Below are 19156 nucleotides of genomic sequence, written 5' to 3' on the forward strand. Positions count from 1 at the left end.
ACAGAGGAATCAATCTGTACAAAAAATATTGCTGTTCCAGGGAGCAAGCCTTGCCATGGGTGCTGCACTTGGAAGCTGGCTCATATGAAATACAGGGGAATTCTGTAAAGTAGAATATCCCTAGGAAACCTGTCCTGGGACAGCCAGAGAGGCTGTGGGAGCTGCAGGCACTGGCATGTGAAAGGATCCCTGGGGAGAAGGGGTGTCCCTGCCTCTGTGTCCTGAGACAACTGTTCCTGAATTGTCAGGGGGGGTCTCTGGCCTGGCATAAGGACAGGCTGCTGGTGACCAAAAGGGAGAAAAATCCCTTTTCTCAGCCCAGCTGAGATTAAAAACTTCATTATTGGGATTGTGCTGGAGCCCCTCTGGGGCTGGTGGCACCTTGCCCTCAGCAGCCCTGATGTAAATAGCAGGTCTGAGCCCTGGGGTGGCTACTGAAAACTGACCTGCTGCACCTCAGCTCTTGGTGGGGCTGAAGGACCATTTCCAGTGTGAAGACTGGTGCACCAGTCCCGGTCACAGCCGTGTGGACACACACTCCGAGCAGTTTTCCCAGGCATGTAGCATGGGAGGACAAAGTGCACCGATCCCTGATGAACATCCTGTTGGGACGTGGCCCCAGTTTGGCTGCATCACTCTGCCAGTGCCTCGCTCTGCTGGCTGCCCTCAGGAACACCCAACATGTGTTTTTTTCTTTCTTCTCAAACACCACATCCACTGCAGATATTTTTTTTTTTTTGCCTTCAAACCCCTAAGTCTGACTGTGAGCATTTGTGGGTGTCCAGGGGGTCCTTCTCGGGCTCAGAAGACCCCAGGTGAGATCCCAGTGCCACCCTATGCTCACGTCTGCACCTTGCTGCTTGTAAGCTACATGTCCTCTGGGTGACCAGCGGGTCCTGGGAGCCCCAGCTCGCTCCAGGGAGGGGGAGAAGGACACTGGAGATCCTCAGGGCTGCTGCAAAATGGTGTTGAGGGTGCAGGCAGGGCAGGGAGGAGCAGCTGCAGCAGCCTGGCACTGTGGGTGCCATCCTGGCGCGTGTCCCTGTCACTTGCTGTCACCTTCTGGCCCTTGGCTGTAGTAGGAGTGGAAGAGCCGCTCGTGGGCGCAGACCCTCATGGCCCCGTGTGTGTGAAGCAGCAGCCGGGGGAAGCGGGAGGTGAAATACTGCACAAAGCCATCGGGGACGGAGCCCAGGGCTGCCCGGACGTCAGCTGGCAGCTCATGGTAGTGATGCTTCTGCAGGAGAGAGGGGTGAGGTGAGCGGGGTGGCGGGCACCAGGGGCATGGGGGAGATGGGGCGGCCGTACCTTGTTCCTCATGGCCCGCAGGAGGTCACGCACGGAGGCCCCCTTGTAGGTGCGGAACTTCCTCAGGTCTGGGGAGAGCAGGAGAGATGCTGAGCCAGGTGGGACGTGGCTGGGGGTGCCAGCACCACCCCAAGCCCTGGCGAGCACCACAGCCTGTGGCAAACCAGGGCAATGCTCTGTCTGCCCTCCCAAGGGTGGGCTGGCATCTTGGGAGGGCAGATTTAGCCATCCTGGTTTTCGGCTCCCAAGCATGAGCAGGTGCCTCCTGCCCAGTAAAGGCTACCAGATCCGGGAGCCCCATTCCCTGCCCGATTCTGCTCAGGTGGGAGTGGTGAGCATGGCACCCTGCGCTCACCTGTCTGCAGCGGGAGGGAGATGTGCATCCTCCAGTTGGTCCTCACCACCGACCGTCCCCCCGCCTCCAGGGCCGAGACGATGGGCCCCTCAGCAGGCTCCTTCTCGATGCGGTCACTGACGTCCTGCGTGCCCAAGAGCGGGGACAGGGCTGGTTATGGCACTGCCCTTACCCCATACCACCCCATCCACTGCCAAGGGGGGATGAAGAGGGTTTGGACCTGACCCTAAACCCAGAGACCCCCGACCCCTTGCAAAAGTAGCTTGTTTTTCAGAGCACACCTGTGTTCACTGCCCGGTGAGATGGTGTGCACTCACCTGGAAGAACTGCAGCTGCTTCTCCTGACTCCAGAAAAAGGGGTGGACAAGGACCATGGAGGCCGGGGGTCGGTGCTGGGGCTCAGGGTCGATCATTGCCACAATCAGCTCCCTCGCAACAAGCTTGTCTGGTGAAACAACACAACAGAGAACTAATACTCCCTTGAGAAGGACTGGGAGAGGTGCCCCTCAGCTCAGGGCTTTCCCGTGGAGACATGCCCCTGGGGAAGGGTCTCACCATGAGCTTCTTCCTGCAGGCAGCTCAGCTGGTAAGAGCCCGACAAGATGTTGGCTTGTCGCCTCAAGCTGTCCCCAAATGGATGCTGTCCTCCTGACACCACGTAGTAGAAGATGCAGCCGGCTGAGAAGATGTCCACGGCACACGTCTGCAAAACACAAGAGGGGAGATGGGGCTCTCGCAGCAAAGGGTGAGGAAAGCTTCTGCCTCCCCACTTTTCCATTCTTTTATGTGAAAGCTGGTCGTTTGCTACAGAGCTGCAGGAAAATGCATCGCAGCAGGGCTCCTGCCTGCCCTGCTTGCTGGAGTCAGTGAAGTGCCCAACACACCAAGTCCTTATGAAGGAAGGGGTTTTCAGAGGCACAGACAGAAGTCAGGACTTTACAGCCAGACAGACACATCAGGGCTGCTGGTGTCTCACCCAGCTGAGCCCAGTATGTGGGGCACATTGCCAGCACCAGTATGTGCCCTGCCAGGGACCTGAACAGCAACGGGCTCCAGCAGGAACAAGATTCCCTGGACTAAACAGACAAGCAGAAGCTTAACCTTCACAGCAAGCCACGGTCCCCTCTGACCTCCCCACCCCGAATTTCCAAGGACTGTAGCCAGATGAGATGCCCTGTGCTGAGCACAGTCCTGATGAGAAGCACCAGTGCTCTGCATCTGGGCTGGCTTGGGCTCTCAGAGCTTTTTTCTTAACTGTGCCACTGCCAACACCAGGGACTCTGCCACAACGGGCTAAAGGAACACCCAAAGTGAAGGAGGCATCCATGGCTCACTGACAGGGTTCTCCTTCGGAGTCTCCTGCAGCACCTCGGGCGCGATCCAGCCCTCAGTGCCAGGGATGCCGGAGCGGAGGCTGAAGCTCTGTCGTCCCCCCTGAAGCTTCTTGCAGAGGCCAAAATCAGAGATGACGGCTCGGATCTGCCCGTGGCGATTGGGGACAGAGATGAGGATGTTACAGGGCTTCAGGTCACGATGGACTGGAAGAGAGAATGCGCAGTGTCACCTGCCAACGCACGGTGAGGTTGAAGTGGGGCCAGTGCTGCTGCCAGGAGCAGGGCTCTGCCTGCAGCCCCACATGCTGCCGACCCCCATAGCTGCTGCCTGAACCCCACGGCTTTGGCTGCAGATGGGATCAGGACAGGACACACTGCCCTCCTGCCCGCTGCTCTTACCAATGCTGAGGGAGTGGAGATGGGCCAGCCCAGACATGGTCTGACGCAGCAGAGACACCGGGTCCAGGCTGCGACGATCGAAGCTGGAGTTTTCCACGTACTGGAATCATACAGAAGTACAAAGAGATGAACTGAGGTCTGATTTACTGGGGCAACCAAGTCCAGGTTTGCTGGGAGAGAGACTGGGCTGATAGAGGTGGAAGGAGTCAAGCCCATGTGGAGGCCACTTGTGCCCAAGGCTTCCCATTTCCAGGTCTACCAGTTGGCATCTATTCCTTCTGCAAGCAAACTGCCCTCACTGGTGTCCTTGGGCCTCCACAGCTTCAGCAACACTCATGCTTTACAGAGTGGGAAAAGGACGCTTCTCCTCCCCCATGCCAAGTCTCTTCCCAGCACGTGAACAACTGATGCCAAGGCTGCCCTGACGCCTCCCGAGAGGGTACATTGGCAGGAGAACAAGGGCAGGGGCTGGGCTGACACAGGAGCAGTGCTGCTGCTGGCTGCTCTGCCTCTCCTAAGCACCTCACAGCCTGTCCACACCCAGCAGGGCTGTTTGCCCGTGGCCAGGCAGGAGCCCCAAAGAGCACTCTGAACCCAGGAACCCACCCTGTGCTGAGGAACACACAGTGCTCTGCTCCCAGGGGAGCACTGCAGAACCTCCCCAACAGCACAGACAAGACTCCTGGGGACCATTCTGTGAACATGAGAATGGGGACATCCAGGATTAATCGACAGCCCCCCAGCAGCAGCCTCTTGCGGCCGGCCCCGTGTCCCCAGGACCAGGCTCACCTCCTGCAGCGTGGCAGAGCAGAGCTCGATGGCGATGTAGTGGAACTGCTTGTCCTTCTCGGTGCAGAAGTAGCGGACGACGTGGGGGTGCTCGTCTGACTCCCGCAGCAGCTGGACCTCGCGGTCCACGAGATGGAAACACTCGGGCAGGAGGCGCTTCACAGCCACATTCCGGCCATCAAACTGTCCCCTGCACAGAGAGTCAGTGGTGGGGTCCATCAATGACCCTCCCCAGCCAGAGCAGAGCCCAGCCCTGCAGATGCACAACCCAGCCAGGCTCTGGCTGATGCTGGAAACTTGCCCCTTGGGGTCCTCAGCATGGGTCATCTTGGAGATGAGACTCCCAAAGGCTTCTCAAAGCCATAGACAGGCAGAAATCTCTGCAGTGAGCCAGAAACTGGGGGCTCAAGCTCCCCTTTTTGTAGGAAAATAACCTCGCTTGCTTTTTGCTGTGTCTAGTGCTGGGGAAAGGGGCTCTTCCAAAGCCAGGGGAACCTCATGAGGGACCAGACCTGCCGCTGTTGAGGGCTGCCTGGAGCAGGCACAACCCAGCTGCCTGGTGCAGGCAGGAGGGGAAGGGGAGCACAGGGCGGGGGTATGAGGGGGAGACCTGTCCTGCAAACCCAGCACCTGGTTACCAAAGGCGCTCAGCACAGTTCTCCAGATAGGTTTGATGAGGACCATTAGAAAGGGAAGGTGCCAAACCATCTCAAAGGCCTCTGAACCAGCGGCCACCACCCAAGGAAGGAGCTGCCTTGGTGCTGTACATGTGGCTCCCGGGGAGAATGAGAGGAATGAGGGCAAGCACCCCCACGTGCCACTCACCTGAAGACAAAGGTTCCTCCAGCTCCGTGGCCCAGCACATCCTTGGGGTTAAAAGAAACTTTCCCAACTACAATCACGTCTGGTTCTGCATCTGCAGAGGAAGAGGAAGACAGCCATCCTTCAGCCTATGAGCCTTAGTCCTATATGAAGGACATCCAGTTCTTTAACCACCTGGCCTTCTCTTTGGCCATACTACTCTGGCAATTGCTTTTGTAGCCCATGTTTATCCAACAGCAGGTCTTGCATCTCCTCCCACCTCAGCTGGGCTGCAGCTCTCTCATCTGTGGGGCATCTCTGCTCCTGGTTTGGGTGACAACAACTACAGAGAGAGAGCCTCACACCTCAGCCATTCCCACCTGCACACACCTTCAGCAGCTGCTGGGACAGCTGGATCCGGGCTGAGCATCCCATTAGCCATGTCCTTTAGGTGGGACGATGGGTTGGACCTCTGTGAGAGCTGTGACGCGCTTCCCTGACTCAGCCCTGGCTCCCTGGGCTCTGCAGGAACACCCTCCCCGGAGACCCGGCCTGGGAGCAGCATCTCCTGCTGCTGCTGCAGGAGCTGAATCTGCTTCTCCAGCTGCTGCTGCTGCACCGCATGCTGCTTCTGCAGTTTCTGGAACACAAACCACAGCAGCGCTCAGCTCCAGCGCCCAGAGCAGAGCCAGGGCATTGGCAGGGCTGGGCACAAGCCGCGGGCACTGTCTGTCCCCTGCCCAGCTGGCAGAATGCCACCCACCACCTTGGCTTGTGTGTACAGGACAATGTGGGAGCCACGTGGCCCATGGCAGCCATGGCACCTGCTGCTTCTACCACAGGGACAAGAAAAAGGTAGTCCCCAGCCTTTCAGAAGTGGCGTTTCTGTGGCTGGCAGGGGCTCGTCCAGTGGCCACCACTCACCGTGAGCACGAGGAACAGGACTCCCCCACCCAGCAGGGCTGTGCCGACGCCAGCCATCAGCAGGTCCCAGATGCCAGTCTCAGGGTACACCTCCACCTGCTCCCTCGGCGCGGGGTCCGGCTGGAACGGCCCCTCGCCACGGACAGCCGGCTCCTCCGGGCTGCTCGGGGCCAGAAACTGCAACACATGCCCAGGGCTGGGTGACACCAGAGGGATGGACCACTCGGCACTCAGGTTTGGGATCCCCTCCCCACTACAACCCTGTATGCAGGACCCTCTCCTGTGCTACCCCACGCTGGGGACCCACCACCCTGCCCCAGATGGCCCAGACACTTCGGTGTCCCAGCACTGCATGAGGTGGGACCCAGCAGAGGTTCACCACTCACATCATCAAACACGGTCCTGGCAGGAGGAGCCCTGGGGATGATGGTTTCCGTTGTCTTCCTCAGGTTCTCGGGGAAGGCTCGCAGCATTGTAGTGTGAACCACAGGAGGTAGCTCATGGTGCCCTGTGGTGGGAGGAGAATGGAGACAACCATCAGCTGGTCTCTGGTCACAGCATTGGTCCCTCATCTCCCCAGCACCAATGCAGGCTGGCTGGACAGCTTTGGCTCTTCAGAAGGGGTACCTCTTCCCATGGGAGGCACAAAAACCATCACAGCTACAACCTGCCAGCTCTGTCCCCAGAGAGAGGGACCTGGAGCAACAGCAGCCAGTGGAGAAATGCAGAGGGCAAGGTTCCCTGCCCTCAGCACACAGCAGGGGGTCTAACCCTGCTCCTTTGTGCCTCCCCTGCCACGGCCTGGAGACACCACCCTCATTTCCAAACATGCTACACAGTCATCGCACCTGTGAGCAATCACAGAGCTGGCTAATTAACTCCACATCTTCGTGCAGGGCTCAGTGCACAACGGCACACCCACCAGCACGGGGAATTGTGAGCCCCGCTTCAAAGGTGCCCTGCCCACCCCCCACGTAGGTGGCCCCTCCTGGGGAGGGGACAAGGATGGGGTGCAACCAGCCCCCAGAGAGTCACCACAGTCCCAAAGGGTGAGTCACAGCCTCGGCCCCACTTGCCCCACTGAACAAAGCAAGTTGGGCTGCCCCCCCCCAAAACACACCGCCAGCTCGGGCTGCCCCCTCAAAGGTCCCTTCCAACCATGAATATTTCTGTGATCCTGTGATTCTGGGACACCCTCCGGGAGCGAGCACGCAGAGAAAGCCCATGCCCCTTACGGGTCCGTACCTATTAGGAGCCACTGGTTGTGGAGCTCGGTGATGCTGCCCTGCGGGTACTTGACGTCGGTGCTGGGCGTGATCTCACACTCCCCCGACTCTCTCATGGTCACATCATCCGTGGTGGGGCCGTCGATCCTGGCCAGCGTGATGCCCTGCGGCTGGGGGTCCAACAGCTCGTGGAGCACCACGTAGCTGGGACGTGCGCCTGCCAGGGCTCAACCCAAAAGGGGCCAGCAGGGAGACTCACCACCAGAGCCATGCTGCTGTGGACCAGGGAGGTCAAGGCGTAGAAGCTGGTCGCGTACTTCCCCACGTAGAGCGCTGGCCTGCAAGGAAGGGACAAGCATCAGCCTTCCATCCCAGAGTGGCCCAGAGTGGCAGAGCAGAGTGGCCACAGCACAGGAACCACCTACAGCAGCTGGGTCTTGGTGGCAGCAAAGTCCTTCACCGACTGGTAGCTCCACTTGAGGAGAGGGATGTCCTGCGAGTGAAAGGTCAGGTAGCGCAGGGTCTCCATGGCCAGGTTGAGGTGGGGGATGCGGCGGAGGCTGTCCTGGTGCCACACGTAGATGCCGACCACGGGCGAGCCATAGTTCTGTGCCCACAGGACCTCCCCGCTCTCCTTGTCCAGCGTCACCACCAGCCCGTCCCCGCTCGAGGCAAAGTGTGCCATTTCTAGGCAGAACCAGAAGAAGGAGATGACCCAGCAGTGTTGGCTGTGGGACTTTGTCCTCCTCTGCCTCCACTTGGTCCTACCATCGGCTGTGGGCTGTCACCTGCTGCTCTGCTCCCATGAGAGCTGCAGGCAGCGCAGTAGCCGTTATTCCCAGCAACCAGCACAGCTGAGACCTGCCAGCCATGGTGGCATCTCCCTGGGTTCCCTGCACAGCCAGGTTCTCACTGCAAGCAGGGCATGGGGGCAGCTGGTTCCTGCAGTGGCCACTCACTGTAGTGGTAGGACTCCTCGCAGAGCGGTGCCGAGTAGTCAGAGAAGGTGGCGTTCCAGCGCAGCTCCCGCGTCTTGGTGTCGTACATGGTGATGACATACTCTGGGGATGAGGGCACAGCATGAGGCCACCGCTCAGCACCCTGCTCCTGGGACTGGAGGGACGAACGGGGAGCAGGACTGGCTTACGGGTACGGCCGATGTAGAGCAGGGGACTCGATGGGCACACACCATCCCAGGCCTCTGTGGAGAGAGTGGTCTGCTTCTCTCCTGACTTGGGGTCCACAATGAACCAGGTGTCCTGCTTCTTCCCTGAGAATGAAAATACATTTTCCATGAGTCTCTGCAGCCCTTCTACCTGTCCCAGAGAGCTGCTCATCAGGTTGCCTCCCATCCATGGACATGTTCCCAGGAGGTCCTACGGGGCGGGTGGGCTCTGCATACCGGTGTAGAGCACGCCATCTGAGCTGCGGCACGGCGAGGACTGGACCAGCTCCGGGATGGTGAACGGGAGTTTCTGCAACACAGAGAGCAGACGGATGCAGGGGCAGAGAAACGTCCCCCCCAAAGCAGCAGCCTTCCTGCCTACAGAAGCAGGGTGGGCAGGCGAGGTCCCTGGGGACAACCCCCTCCTCCTCCTTGCCTGCCTTTGCTGCTCAACCCCAAAGCAGGACGGAGTGGTGGGGCATGAATGGGTCCCAGCTGTATTTGCCCCACACCCTGATGGGCTGACATCTTCCAGGTACCAAGGACAAACTGGAGCAACTGAAGGCCCCAGGCTCTCCCTGCCCCACAGGTTCACCCAGTCCCCCAGCCCAGTGAACCCCTGGGGGTGCGGGCAGGCGGGATGCACACAGCTCCACAGCCCCACTGACCATCAAGCCTTCTTTGTTTTTTCCTCCCAGGATGTACAGGCTGCCATCATTGGGGTCTGGAAGGAACGCTGGTCTGGAAAGGAGGAGAGAGAAGGATGAAATGTGAGTTGTCCCCCACACCAAGGGCTAAAGAGGAGCTGCGTTTAAGAAACCCCTTCAGTAGTTTGCTCTAAGGTGATTCGCTACGGGGCTTGAGCTTTCCTGGAAACCTCCAGCACTGGATTTGGTAGGAGATGATCTCCTGCTCTGGGTCAGCACCGTAACTCCATATGGCCTCCTGGCGCCTACCAGCCGTGCTGGCTCGGTGCCCTGCCCGCCCCAGGGGAGCTCCCTGCTGTCCTGCCTTCCCCTTCCACTTCCAGGTAGATTTTCCTCAATTTCTCTCCTACGCTTTTGTGCAAGGTGGGGAGCTGAGAGCTTCTGGGCTCTCTGTAGAAAGTTCACCAGCAGAGAGCAGCTACTCCTCGTCATCCTGCACCGAGCGCCAGCACACAGGGTTGGTTTAAGGCAAGGCTATGGCACGGGCTGGGAGGGTCATTTCTCCGAGGTTCCCCTTTTTTTGCTGAGAACCACACCGGGGTGATCGTGCCCTTCCAAAAGGCTCCTGCCCAGCCCGCAGGCTGCCTGCCCTGCGGAGGGGACGCTGCCCGCGGCGGAGAGGGGGTGACACTCACTCTGCCACATACACTGGCACCTGCAGAATAGGATCTGAAAAAAGAGATCGAAAGGCAGACGTCAGCGGCCTCTCCCTGCGAGCGGGGACAACGTGGCAGTGTTTACCAAGCACAGCCGTGCCCGGGTCCACAGCCTATTTGCATCTCAGACCCAGAATAGGCACCCCCTTCCCCCCCAGATGCTCTGCTCCATGCACGGCTGTGCCTGGGGCTGGAGCTGCAGCCAGCAGCATCCCCCGGGGCTGGAGGAACCACCAGCCCAGAGCCAGGCTGGGGGGTGCATCCCCCAAACCCCAGCTAGTGACAAACCCAGGGAGCCAGGCTAAGAGCAGGCACCCCCCCAGGTTGGGACTCACCATCCTTCAATGTCCACTTGATGTCACCTGTGCTCTTACTCACTGCGTGAAGGTTTCCATCCAGGGTGGATATGAAGAGCAGTGTTTCTGGGACAGTGACAGCACCGCCTTTGAGGCCCTACAGACAGAAATACTGTCCTTAGAGAGCAGGGCCAGGCTCAGGGACGAGCCCCCGCAGCCCGGGCTGTCTCACACCGCCCAGCAGACCCCCGCACCCAGCACCCCGCAGCAGCAGACTGCGGGGAAGAGCCCCAAGGTCCCTTCTGGTCCCCAGTGAGGCGAGACTGGGAAGGAAAATAATTTATTTCCCTGCATCAGCACGTTAAATCTGCTTTTTCTTCCAGTTCCCCCCACACAGGACACCCCAGAATCGCTAAGGGCTGTTCGGAGGTGCTGTGTTTTACAGATGCATGGTGAGAAGCCCCATACTAAGGTAGCTGCTCGCAGTGGGTGGCACTGCCAGCACCCTGTGTCACCCGTGGTCCCTGGCTCCTGCAGCACAGGTCATAGAATCATAAAATGGTTAGAGTTGGAAGGGATCTTAAAGATCATCAAGTTCCAACCCCCCTGCCCTGGGCAGGGACACCTCCCACCAGACCAGGTTGCTCAAAGCCCCATCCAGCCTGGCCTTGAACCCCTCCAGGGATGGGGCAGCCACAGCTTCTCTGGGCAACCTGTGCCAGTGTCTCACCACCCTCACAGGAAAGAAGCTCTTTCTCGTAACTACTCTAAATCTCCCCTCTTCCAATTTAAACCCATTACCCTTTGTCTCATCACTACCCTTCCTGACAAAGAGTCCCTCTCCAGCTCTCCTGTAGGCACCCTTCAGATATTGGAAGGCTGCTATAAGGTCTCCCCGGAGCCTTCTCCAGGCTGACACCCCCAGCTCTCTCAGCCTATCCTCACAGGAGAGGTGCTCCATCCCTCTGACCATCAAAGGCCATGTCCCCCCGGGTGCAGTCCCAGGACTGGTGCAGCCTTTCCTCTCCTCTCCTCTCCTCTCCCCCGGAGCCGCCAGGCCTGCCGGAGGGGATGAGCTGCAGCTCGGGCTGCTCCCAGCCACGACTCCGAGGTGCCTTTTCTAAAGGTGACACAAACAGCCCAACTACCGGCCGCTTCCAGAAACAAACGAGTTGGGTGACTTTTCATGCCAGAAACGCAATCAGTGCTCACACGGGCCTTCAAAGCTGCAGGTTTCAGCTACCCTGAAACCATTTCACCAACCAATTGCACGTTCACCCTGCGAAGAGGAGCTGCTGCTTCCGTGTACGGCATCCATATGGCCAGGGCCAGCTCAGCCCCACGCCAGCCTCACCCCGTCAGCAAACAGGGATCAGCAAACAGCACGGGGACCCACACGGGCCAGCGTGGCCGTCCCCGACGCCAGGGAGCCAGAGCAGGTCCCAGGCTCTCACCGCTGGCCACCACGCAGAAGCAGATTGACTGCCGTGGTCACTCGTGCGGGGTGGCCCAAGGGATGCCCTTGGCTTGCTGCCCCCCCAGCAGCCTCCTCACCGCCTCCCTCCTGCTCTGAACCAGCTCCTGGAGCCTGAGCTGGGCAGAGAGCCCAGTTTGGGGACCCAGCCAGACTCAAGAGCGGAGAGGACCAACAGTCTGTGCCAAGCCCGTGCCCTCCGTGCGAGCACACACCCGTCTGTGGAGCAGAACCTGTTGGGTGGTGACAGACCAGCCATGGCACGGCGGGGCCAGGAGACACATTCTCCCTCGAGTCACTGAGATTCCTCCAGCTCCAACAACGCAGACAGCAGCCCCGATGGGTGCCAGGTCGCCTGCTCTCCAGCTGCACCTCCTGCCAGGAGCACACACCAGCTCCCTCCCAACCGACCCCTCTGCTTCCAGCCCAACGCTTTTATTTGCCCTTCTTCTTCTTTAATGTTTAAGTGAGGTCAGAGCGAGTTTCCCAGCTCTTGCTTTGTCCAGGGGACGTGGTGGGGGAGGCAGAGAGAGGTGGCTGCTCCCCACCGCTGCCTCTCCAGCACCCTGTGGCCACGCAGGCGGGCTCGCTGCTGGCTGTGACCACAAGCCAGGCCAGCAGACACAGCTCTTGTGGTGTGGCCACCTGCATGAAGGAAACAGAACCGAGACCTCCCAGCCCTCCCAGCTGTCGGAGCCACAGCAGCTCTGTGCTCCCAGGCTCTGCTTTTTCCTCCCCCCCGGTGCTTTGCAGTTTTTTTCCATCTTTTCTGCAACTACTATTTTCTCGGTGACGGGGCACTCGGACAAAGGCCAGGCTGCCCAGCCTGCTCCCCACACACCACCATGGGCACGACTGGAAGCGCTGGGTGCCCGGGAGCTGCCATCCCTTCTGCTCCCAGCCCTGGTTCCCACAGCAGCCATTCTGGCCAGCCCTAGCCCAGAAGTGTGGCTGCTGTTCCCGTGGGATGTCCAGAGGACCTGTGCTTTCCCGAGGCTCCCACTGGGGCCAGAGCTCAGCCACGGGGTTGGGGCACATTCGGTCCCCCTGCCCAACACCAGTGGGGTTACTGACATCTCCCAAAACCACCCTCTCTCCTGCTCTCTCCTTGAAATGCCACCAGCTGTGGCAGATGCCATTGGGCTCCCGAGGGGACCACCGTGGAAGGGAGGAAGGTGCCGAGGGCTCCCCAGGAAGGCGCAGGGGTGGAGATGCTTTTCTGAGCAGAGGATAACCCCCACCCCGGGCACTGCGTGTGGCCCCTCACCCGGGGTTCACCTTGTAGATCTCCATCACACACCTGTGGACACCATTAACGCATGGCCACAGGACCCCACATGCCACTGCCCCCCACACCACACTCTTTGGGTGCCAGACCCCCCCAGACCCACACAACCCCGAGGTGGGTGCTCAAGCCCTTCGCTCCCAGGCTGCCACAAGCGGGACTCTCCTGCCTGCGTGTCCAGGCGCTCGCCCCCACGGGTGTCACCCCCACGCAGGGGGGCTGTGCCTGCCTGTGCACACCCACTCCCACCCGCGGCTCACACACTCGTGGAGCGCCCGCACCGCTCACAGGTGCTTGTGCCACGCACACCCAGGGGGACACGCACTCGCTTGTGCCGGTACCCCCCACGCAGGACACGCGGGCACGCTCACGCACAGGTACCCGCACCTTCCCACCCGCAAACACTGTCGCACCCCCACCCGCCGACACTGTCACCCTCTGCCCCCCGGGCCGTACCTGTGCCGGGGGCGGCGGGAGCAGCAGCAGCAGGAGGAGGAGGAGCGGGAGGGCCGGGAGCCCCCTCCGGAGCAGCCCCGGGCTCGGCAGCGGCGCGGCGGGGCCGCCCATGTCCCGGACATGCCGGGGCCGCGGCGGGCAGGGCCGGGCCGGGCCGCGCTTATCGCCGCGCCGTGAGTCAGCGGGGCCGGGGCGGGTCCAGGATGCGGCTTCCTGCCCCCCCCTCCCCGCTCCCCGGGCCCGGGCCGGCCCCGTACCCTCCCCCGGCCGAGCTCGGCGGCAGCGGGCGGTCGCAGAGCGCATCCCCGGATCCCCCGGTACCCTCCCTCGGTTTGGCGATCCCTTCCCCCCCCCGTAGGCACCGTTCCCCATCCCAACGGTTTTAACACCATTCTGGGTAAAAACTCCTCTCACCGGTAACGCGTCAGGGCAGGGATTTGGGAGTGATCCCCCCCCCTCTGCGTCCAGCTCCGGCCCCCCCAACATGAGAAGGGTATAGAGCTGTCGGAGCAGGTCCAGAGGAGGCCACGAAAAGTGGCCATAAGGCTGGAGCTCCTCTGCTGCCAGGACAAGGTCTGCTCAGCCCGGGGAAGGGAAGGCTCCAGGGAGACCTTATCGCTCTCTACAACTCCCTGAAAGGAGGGGGTAGAGAGGTGGGGGTCGGTCTCTTTTCTCAAGTCACAGGCGACAGGACAAGAGGAAATGGCCTCAAGTTGCACCAGGGCAGGTTCAGGCTGGATATTAGGAAAAATTTTTTCACTGAAAGGGTTATCAGCCATTGGAATGGGCTGCCCAGGGAGGTGGTTGAGGCACCATCCCTGGAGGTGTTCAAAAGACGGGTTGATGTAGTGCTGGGAGGTATGGTTTAGTGATGATGTTCCTTGTTTGTTGTGTGGGTGTCTATTTTTGTCAGTTAGGTTGATGGTTGGACAAGATGATCTTTAAGGTCCCTTCCAACCTAGAAGATTCTGTGATTCTGTGACCTCAGAGACTATTCCAGTACCTAAAGGGGCTGCAGGAAGGATGGGGAGGGACACCTAGGTATTAAACTAACAAGAACATGTCAATTTCTACACATTAAGTGGACCATATATGACGTATTTTGAACTTTATTTCAGTGATAACACTACTGAACTGTATCAACCAATTATTTTTTTAAATGGGTGGGGTAGTGGAAGTTTCTAAAGCCAGTAAGAAGCAGGAGCAGCCTCTGCTAAGCATTAAAAAGCAGAGTCTGCTGTAAGACCTCTCCTGAGGTTTTTTGTAGGCTGCTCCACACAAGTGGAACTTCTGACATTGCACCAAGCTTTCTGCACATCAAACTTAGAGCTGGGCACTCTCAGCACAGGGACATCTACAGCTCAAAACAAGATTAAACCTGGGTTTGGAGAGGGAGGTAGATAATGGTCCTGTAATTCACATGCATGAGATGGTACGTGGCAGCAGGACACCCAAATCCCCACCCGGGGAGAAGGTACTGATGGCATCAGATGTGACCATGAGCATGGGTTCCTATGGATTTCCACTGCGTCCAGCTTTCTGCAAAGAAACTAACTACAAACCATTTGCTAACAGTTGTTCCTGGGGTAGGAAGTAGCTTTGTACGTACAGAACGTTGCAACACTCCAACACAGAAATATTTAATTATCAAACTTTAATTCATAAGACTAATCTTACAGAATAAAACAATAGGATAACCAGTCAAGGTTACACTTAAAAAATCCAGCAGTGCAAATCTAAGACTAAATATTTGTCATCTCCCCCTCCCCTGAAATAGGCAATAGATTATTTAAAAATACCATAATACATGGTACTTACATATTCCATTTAAAATAAATCTGCAGTGGACACAAACATCTAAGACTTTTTTTTTTTTTAAATATATAAAAACCAAAGAATGAATTCATTAGAATATGGATAAGACATAGTGAACTTCCATGAGCCACAGAAAGCAGATCCTTGGCTAGAAGATAAAACGGCTGTACGTTTCATACAAGACTTGCCACAGCTCTCCTGGTCCCCCTTCTCCCACCCCCAAGTGACAAGGACATTAATTAACAGAACAAGATGCTAACAATCTGATCCTAACAAGGTGGCAAAAGGCTAGAGTACAAAACTTAAGATGAAAACAGCTCCATTGGGAAAAAAAATATAAAATATCAAGTTACAGAGGAAGAAAAAAGGATAAGACATAGTGAACTTCCATGAGCCACAGAAAGCAGATCCTTGGCTAGAAGATAAAACGGCTGTACGTTTCATACAAGACTTGCCACAGCTCTCCTGGTCCCCCTTCTCCCACCCCCAAGTGACAAGGACATTAATTAACAGAACAAGATGCTAACAATCTGATCCTAACAAGGTGGCAAAAGGCTAGAGTACAAAACTTAAGATGAAAACAGCTCCATTGGAAAAAAAAATATAAAAATAAAATATCAAGTTACAGAGGAAGAAAAAAAGAAAAGTAAACAGAAGGAGGGAAGTTTGGAAACAAACCTTGCTCCACTGAGTTGGCAGAGGGAGCAGCCGGAGCCAGGAGCATCCCGTGCCCGCGGGGCTGCATCGCCAGCGGTTGGTTTTAAGGGAACACCGTGGTGGGGAAGGGGAGAGCACAGAACAGACCACCACACTATGGCACCTTGACAGTGTCACCGCAAGGGAACTGTTTCTCTTTGGCCCTTAAAAGTATGAAGAAGCGACAGACACGAGCTGCGTCAAGTACGAGCTTTAGCAGGCTGTGTGCGTGTGTTACCAGTTATAAAGTATTGCGTGTTAACAGTTTCTCATCTAGTTCTTTGAATTCAGATCACTTTTTTTCCTCTTTCATCATCGTAACACCCTTATTTGAGTTACATGTTCCTCATCAAACAGCGTCATTAATGGAAATTAATGATTTACTTTAATCTTAAACTCGATTCCAAAAACTCGTGAGTAATACAAGATTTTCATGCAAGATACCGTCTCTGCTCAAACCCAGACAAGGTTTAGGGATAAGCTTTTGCATTCCTGATGCAATACTAATGCAGGAACTGTTTATGCTTGGGATGCACAAACAGAGAAGGAAGGAATACTCAGCTCAGGACAAGGAGAGAAGAAACCCACAGTGTTGGGCATGGAGAAGGGAAAGGAAGGGCATAGAGTTGAGCTGAGAGACTCAACGCCAGCAGCTGGGGTATGGAGAGCTGGAAGCACAGCAGGGCTCCCCCCCAGCAGGATGGCAGCGAGGAGGGGGACGCTGCCCCAACAGGGCGGGAAACACCAGCTTTGTCCTGTGGAAACCCATGTTTGCATGATGGATGCTGCAATCTCCGATTAACAAATCCAGCAAAGCACTTAATACAACTTCATACCCCGAAGTGTTCACGGGGAGTCACACACATCTACAGTAGGGAACCCATCTCTGTTGAAAGGAGATCGTTGAATTGCAATTTAACCGAAATAACTTTTGCGCAAGAATCACCAGATATTACCATCAACTTCCTACGGAAGATGACATGTTGGATCCCAAAGCAATCTGTATCAGCCAACTCACAACTACTGATTATATTTACTTTACTCACACCGCTCGTGTCTGACTGAGGACTAACTGCTGAATTCCTCCAGAGGACCGTTTGTTACGCTGGGCCTGCCTTGGAGACGATCACATATCACACAGTAAAATCCAAAGTCAAGAGAGAGGCTAGTGAATAGCTCCCCAGTTAGGCAAGCTGTGACACTATCGAACCAGAAAGACAGTGTTTTCTTAGATGTTAATGCCCATTAATTGCCTTGGAAAAATGGTATATACCAGAAAATAAAGCTCCACATCATTCTGAAAGAGAAAGGATCTTAAAAGTGGCATTGTCGAGTTCAATTGGAATATTTCCTTCGAAGAACTCCCAAGAAATCTACTATATTAAGCCAACAAACACCAAAGCATTTTATATAAGTATCACTTTCCTGTGTTTTAATTCAAACTTTGCACATAGAACAAAAAAGTGAAACAATTCCATTTTTCAAATCAAATGCAACTTGAAAAGAAGCACCTAAATAGGATCACATTTTCTTAGTTTATACTATTTTCTTCTCCGTGCTTAAAACTGCTTTGTAACCAATGTTTTTTTTTTAGATTCAGTTTTGAGATGATTGTTGTACCTGGCACAGGATGCAGAGTAACGGTGCCCTCGGGAAAAGAGCAGAGAGGAATGTTCAATACTGCCCTGGATTCCCTGCCCAAGGTGCCCTCCTTGCCTGGGCAGGGGTAGGTGGGGGACCTGCCCCCATCCCCCCCAGCACCAGAGCTACTCACCCGGGTCACTGCCTCCAGCACAGAAGCCACAGGAACTCTGGGGAGGAGCTGGAACTAAGGTACAAGTCCTTTCAAGGAGCAAGCAAACGAGAGAACAGGAAAGGAAAATGGAATATGAATGGCTGCACAGACAGGTCCAAGCAAGTCAAGTAGCAAGTGGGAGCTGATAACCACAGAACCAAGAAGACAGCAAGTGCAAAGGTGACCCCAAGTGACAGAAAAAGCTAACGTCACCCATTTCCACTATACTGGAGTGCGGACGCTGTCCACCACGTACTGAATTTTTAACTTTTAAGCCTCAACGCCAGGGCTGGCAACTAAAAATTAGAAGTGTGATAGCTGCGTTTTGGCTGCAATGACATCTCTAATTAAACTCACACCAACTCCACCGACTGCTCCAGGGAGCTGCGGCAGCACGGCTGGGGGAGCGCTCCTCTCCCAACACATTCACGTCAAGACAGACTGCTGGTGGCTTGTACACAGAAAGGAAGTATCTCAGGCTACATGGGTAACAAGCACATCACTAGATTATAGGTTAGGATATGAAACACCTTTAAAATTCATACTGCGTGAATTTTCTAACTGAAAATACAAAACAAAAGCTGCTTATGTTGCTATCAAGAGTCTACAGGTCAGTACGTAATCTTAACACATACCGTAAAGTGAACGCTTTTCCCAGTCTCTAAAATAAAATAAAAATAAAATAAATACTCATTTGGGAATCTGCACCTGCTGAGTTTCAACTGGGCTGTTTCAAGGAGAGTGAGAAATGGACACGGAATACATTAAGATCAGCTATTCCTACAAGGCTCTTTCTCCACGAGTTTGCTACTTGCATTGAGCAGCATCAAGCCTACAGTGTTTTAAAAAAAGAACAGCGATCCGTTAGATGCAGGTTTTAACACCCAGCAAGAGTGATTCAGTCTGACTGCACAACGCAATCTGTTAAGGGCGTGCACCGTTTCAGGACTGGAAGGTCCATTCAGAAAACCTGAGATAAATGGCACGTGGATTGCTGAGATGACACGCGGAACGTCACAAACCAAAGGCGAGGAGCATTATTTCAGACAGGACGAGATGCAAGAACTTCCTGCAAACTCAAGCAAGAGAGAAGCTGAAAGGTGATTTAAAATTTAAAAAGATCAGTTGCTGGATAGATATCCTAAATTTGGTTAAGATTGACTGAATAAGATAACTAAATTTTCAAATCCATCTGATAAAAGACTACTGCAGTTATTTAGGATCCAAAGCTGCATCCGAGCTTCTCTCTTCCCTGCTCCCCCCAGCCCCAAACAAGGCAGGGAGGTCTCTTTGGTTCACCCTTTGTGAGATCTGTCTCACCACTGCACCCCGCTCACACCAGACAGCACTATGCAGCGCACTCCCGTTTCCTTTTCTTAGTCAAACAGATCACAGCAGCTGCAAAATGATTCTTTCTGGGCTGCAACATGCACGATGAAGAAAATGCTCCGAGAAATGTAGCACCCCCGGGGCAGGAGGCAGAGCAGGAGCAGAGAGATATGCAGGTGGGAGGGGGAATAGCAAACGTGGCATGAAAGGGGACAATAAGCAGCACTGGGTCATCGCGATTACAGAACATCCACAGTGGTATTTGTCTGCTCCAAACATGCTACACAGAGTACCAACCCAGAGCTTCTAGTATTGGGGGAAAAAAAAAAAAAAAAAAAAAAAAAGA

The 19156-nt window shown here is 55.8% G+C and overlaps 1 protein-coding gene across 2 annotated transcripts; it reads right to left on the reverse strand.

Annotated features, from left to right (window-relative positions):
• Positions 1-793: 793 nt before the first annotated feature.
• Positions 794-13340, reverse strand: ERN2 (endoplasmic reticulum to nucleus signaling 2). Of its 2 annotated transcripts, XM_014936225.1 has the most exons (22): positions 13176-13340; positions 10000-10117; positions 9644-9677; positions 8970-9042; positions 8539-8611; positions 8284-8406; positions 8096-8197; positions 7562-7823; positions 7396-7474; positions 7156-7306; positions 6297-6418; positions 5911-6087; positions 5377-5626; positions 5011-5101; positions 4186-4375; positions 3397-3496; positions 3002-3201; positions 2219-2366; positions 1981-2108; positions 1664-1787; positions 1309-1376; positions 794-1237 (listed from the first exon to the last, which is right to left on the reverse strand). In XM_014936225.1, exons 1-22 carry the CDS (start codon positions 13284-13286, stop codon positions 1046-1048), a joined length of 2916 nt encoding a protein of 971 aa, XP_014791711.1. In that variant the 5' UTR covers positions 13287-13340; the 3' UTR covers positions 794-1045. The 2 variants fall into 2 exon arrangements, with proteins under 2 accessions (XP_014791711.1, XP_014791712.1); XM_014936226.1 differs by lacking the exons at positions 9644-9677; positions 13176-13340 and having other exon boundaries at positions 10000-10065.
• Between the last annotated feature and the right edge of the window lie 5816 nt (positions 13341-19156).

This window comes from Calidris pugnax, unplaced genomic scaffold, assembly GCF_001431845.1.
Source record: "Calidris pugnax isolate Ruff unplaced genomic scaffold, ASM143184v1 scaffold17, whole genome shotgun sequence".
Taxonomy (NCBI): domain Eukaryota; kingdom Metazoa; phylum Chordata; class Aves; order Charadriiformes; family Scolopacidae; genus Calidris; species Calidris pugnax.

What these genes read in the sequence shown, in the direction of transcription:
- ERN2 (XM_014936225.1), bottom strand. Translation starts at nt 13,286, where the DNA reads ATGGGCGGCCCCGCCGCGCCGCTGCCGAGCCCGGGGCTGCTCCGGAGG. An exon ending in TCTCCACTCCCTCAGCATTG is followed by an intron (nt 3,202 to 3,396) that starts GTAAGAGCAGCG and finishes TCTCTCTTCCAG; the next exon opens with TCCATCGTGACCTGAAGCCC. An exon ending in AGCAGCTGCAGTTCTTCCAG is followed by an intron (nt 1,788 to 1,980) that starts GTGAGTGCACAC and finishes TTGGGCACGCAG; the next exon opens with GACGTCAGTGACCGCATCGA.